General features: G+C 33.0%; 1 protein-coding gene across 4 annotated transcripts; it reads left to right on the top strand.

Annotated features, from left to right (window-relative positions):
• Nucleotides 1-359: 359 nt before the first annotated feature.
• On the top strand, nt 360-4261 carry LOC143898229 (E3 SUMO-protein ligase ZBED1-like). 4 transcript variants are annotated; one of them, XM_077407546.1, is made up of 6 exons: nt 360-697; nt 805-939; nt 1211-1304; nt 1405-1592; nt 1689-1881; nt 2378-4261. In XM_077407546.1, coding segments are annotated over exons 3-6 (1056 nt in total). In that variant the 5' UTR covers nt 360-697; nt 805-939; nt 1211-1303; the 3' UTR covers nt 3052-4261. The 4 variants fall into 4 exon arrangements, 3 of the variants coding, with proteins under 3 accessions (XP_077263672.1, XP_077263671.1, XP_077263673.1); XM_077407545.1 differs by having other exon boundaries at nt 360-939; XR_013257144.1 differs by lacking the exon at nt 2378-4261 and having other exon boundaries at nt 360-939; nt 1405-1597; nt 1689-1783.

A 4261-nucleotide genomic window follows, 5' to 3' on the forward strand; every position in this document is an offset into this window, starting at 1 on the left:
TATTTCGAAATTAGGTCGATAAACTTATCGGTCAGGAGGAAAATTTCTATTTAGGTAAATTAGGTATATATATAATATATATATTGAGTCAATTGCTTCATGTTTATCTGGAGAGATTTCGTATCCTTACATTATTATTACTACCGCTGCCGGAAAAGAAGGTTCTCTACGCTTGGCAGAAAGTGCCGCTAGAGAATTTTTAAGTCAATTCTTATGAATCAAGCTTGAATTCGATGTCTAGGTATCCCAGGTTGCCGATGACGAGGTCCAGATAGTACGCTTCATAGTTTTCGGTGTCCAGCTAGAGATGGGCGATACTGTATCGATATTTCAAATATCGATATTTTAGTGTTGATATATCAATAATTTGTATCAATATTTCATTGTTCGATATTTCGTCGTATCGATACTCAACCCTTGAATATCGATCGTCGATACACTTATGTTGATCGCCCGTAATAATATATATTCTATGGTCCTTGACTGTCCTTTGTCCTTTAATGGCCGCCAGATCGGCCATTGGCCAGAGTGGCCAGACTGTCAGACCGCGTGGTCCGTGTCCATGCAGTGACTGCCGTTGGTCTTCAGTGGTGCGTTCGTGTTGGTGTTGGTTCGTGTCTCGTACTGCGTACAGTGCGTACTGCGTACTTCTTAATTTCTTATGCCTTTTAGTTGGCTTAGTTCATAGACTTCGTAGGTAGGTTACCTATCGTACGTTCGTACTTTCGTAGTGTTCGTACTTCGTAGTGTAAAATACTAAAGTGCACGTTACGTTCCTAACTTCTAATCTAACTAATGACGCAGAGTTTCAAACGAGAGATTTGTATTTGTACGTTTCTCAGTACGTTAAACTACTGCCGTGCCGCCAGTGCAATAATAGGAAAACAAACCTATTGTTTAATCACATCGCTCATCAGTCACGTGCACGTGATCAAATCTGTAAGTATGAAAATAAGTAATTGTATATTTCTTTCATATAGTGCGTTAAGCGTTTTCTAGCAAGCGACACAAGTCGTCACATTCGTCACAAACGTCGTTCTATCTTTCTTAGCAAATTTAGCATTCAATGATTAACAAAGATAGAACGATAATTATAATGTCGACTTGTGTCGCTTGCTGGAAAACGCAGTAAACGCACCCAGATTTTATTATTTCTTACTAATCTGTCCTATAGTTGAATGTGTAATTTTCTTATTTGTAATGTTTACAGAATTAACCTTATAAAAACCCTAAGGTCGAAGGTGAAGGTGCACGTCTACGTCCCTATTTCCTAATCTCTAACGACGCACTCACTTTCTATAAAAGTAGGCGTGCAAGTTTTCCTTCATTTCATTCTTCTTCTTTATTTTGTTTATTTTTTATTAATTGTTAAATAATAATAATTATATCTTTTTGTTCATGTAGTGCCACCAAAAAGTAACATTTGGGACTTTTTTTTTATAAAAAATGGTCGATTTTCTAAATGTAAAATCTGCCAGGAAGATGTAAAAACATCTGGAAATACAACTAATTTACATTTTCACATGAAACGTTATCATCCCGAAGTTGAAATGAGAAAATCTGCAGTATCTCTCAAGAGAAAGACACAAATAGTAATGTATATTTATATTATTATATAACATAATATTTATATTATATTATCCTTTAGTTTTGTTCTTTAATTGATGTATGTTTTACGTAAATTTTAGTCCAAAATAGACAACGAAGATGTTATCGATATTGATGACCCAGACTCATTTCCGACACCGTCTAGTCTGTGTCCGTCTACATCATCAGAAACGCGATCAGTATCGGTTTCACCAAGTCTAATTGTTTCTAAACCTTCTAAACAAAAACAACCTCGAATTGAAGAAGTAGTTCAAAGACAAAAATCATATCAAGGTATGGAAGTTGTGATTATTCAACCGAGTTTCAAGTTTCAAATAACATTTCGAATAAATATCTCATTATATAATTTGTTTACATTTTATTGGAAGTATTTATCGTTTTGCTTCCTCATAGAGGAAGCTTTGTTTTCGTGACTTTTGTACATGAAGTATGAACCTTTGATTGCGTATAAAGTTGGGTCTAATCAACCGAATTTAAATGAATTATATATGAAATCATCCTCATAGAGGAAGCAATGTGCAGGTTTCTACTTGCACACTTAAAAACTATAAGGAAGCAATGTAAAGGTTTCTACTTGCACAATTTTGTATCTATTTCCTATTTAAATACTGTTCTAGTCAATTCAAATAGAATATTTAGTTGATAATTTTAAAATATTTTACAACTTTTAAATATATTAGTTTTTATTTATATATTTTTTTCGGGTAGTATTTATATATATCAATAGGTATATTTAAAGAAATGTGTTATAATATTTTTAATTTCTCAGATGGAGGATCCAAAGCTGCCGAAGTGACAAACAAACTGCTATTCATGATTGCTAAGGACAACTTACCATTTCGTACAGTTGAAAAGGAAGGTTTCAAAATCTATACGAATGCGTTATTGCCTTTATACAAGATTCCTAGTAGGAAGACCATAACTTATCTTATGGAACAGAAATACGATCTCTTATCAAGTATGATGAAAACACAACTTTCACAAGTACAGTATTTATCCCTAACTACTGATATTTGGACTGAATCGTTAAATATGAAAAGTTTTTTGGGCTTAACGGCACACTTCTTAGTAGATGAGCATCATAAATCTGTCACAATTGGCGTTGTTGAGATGACTGAAAGACATCAGTCAGAGTATTTGAAAAATTGGCTATTAAGTTTAATAGATAAATGGAATATACATATGGAAAGTATCGTAGTCGTTGTGTCAGATAATGCTGCCAACATAAAGAAAGCCATTGTTGATGCCTTCGGCGTAGATAAACATTTTGCATGCTTTGCGCATACCTTAAACTTAGTTTTGGCGAAAATTATCGATGGTGATGAAATCGTAAGAAATTTCTGCGCAAAAATAAAAAAAAATTGTCACATTTTTAAAAAAATCAGTTATCGCTGCAGACAAATTACGGCTTCATTCAGATTTAAAGTTAATTCAGAGTGTTGAAACACGGTGGAACTCCACGTATAGTATGCTAGAGAGATTTATACAATTGTCTGAAAAAATTAGCTGCATTCTTTTGCAATGTCCTACAGCTCCTCCGATGCTAACTGCTTCGGAGTTACAATCGACTAAAGAATTTGTTAAATTGCTAGAACCATTTGAACATGCAACAAAAATCATATGCGGCGAATACTATCTTACTGCGAGTAAAGTAATTCCAATCGTCAATACTTTAAAGAATAAATTACAGACGCTTCAACCTTCTACTAATATAGGTCGTCATTTTACAAAGGTGTTAAAAGATGAGTTTATGAAACGATTTGAGGATTATGAACAAAAGTCACTAATAGCTATGGCTACAGTTTTAGATCCTCGATTTAAAAATATAAGTTTTATCGATGAAGTTGCTTGCTCACAAGCTATTAACCAAATTACAAGGTTTATAAATTCTGAAGTTACAGATACTAACCGCGAATTTCAAAATCAACGAGAAAATTTAGATTCAGATAATAACGATATTAACGATAAAACAAACTTTTGGTCTTATCATAAAAATCGTGTAAATTTAAATATATCTAAACAGGTAGTCAATCAAGATCCTGACCAAATGCCAGACGACTTTCGTTATTATCTGAATCAACCACCGTTAAAAATGAATAATAATGCCATTAAATATTGGAACATGGCCCGAGATTCTCCTCTAAAAACCTTAGCAATTAAGCATTTATCATTAATTGCCACTTCAGTTCCTTCTGAAAGATTATTTTCTGAAGCGGGTAAAATAATGACCGAAGAGAGAAACAGGTTGACAGGTGATCACCTTAACCAATTGTTATTTTTACATTCCCTTGAAATTGATGATTAGCATTTATAATTTTATAAATTATAAATTACACAATACGTCACAAACGCTCCTTCTAATCCTGCCATCCTTTGCGACTGGCGATGGGGCGTTTGCGACGCATTCGGCATTATACAATTACACATGTCTATAAATGCCAATCGCAAGATCGAAGAAATGTAAAAATAATAATTAATACTTATTGTACACATAACACATACTACACATGGTAAATACATATATGTAGAATCATAAAAAATTATATTTTATAGGTTTTTTTCATTTGGTTTTGGTACGTTACGTAAATACGTATTATAGAGTTAGAGTTATAGAAATCATAATTACCTATAAAAAAATTATAAGTCATAATAA

Source organism: Temnothorax americanus, unplaced genomic scaffold, assembly GCF_048541705.1.
Source record: "Temnothorax americanus isolate GAGA-0224 unplaced genomic scaffold, ASM4854170v1 Scaffold224, whole genome shotgun sequence".
NCBI lineage: Eukaryota > Metazoa > Arthropoda > Insecta > Hymenoptera > Formicidae > Temnothorax > Temnothorax americanus.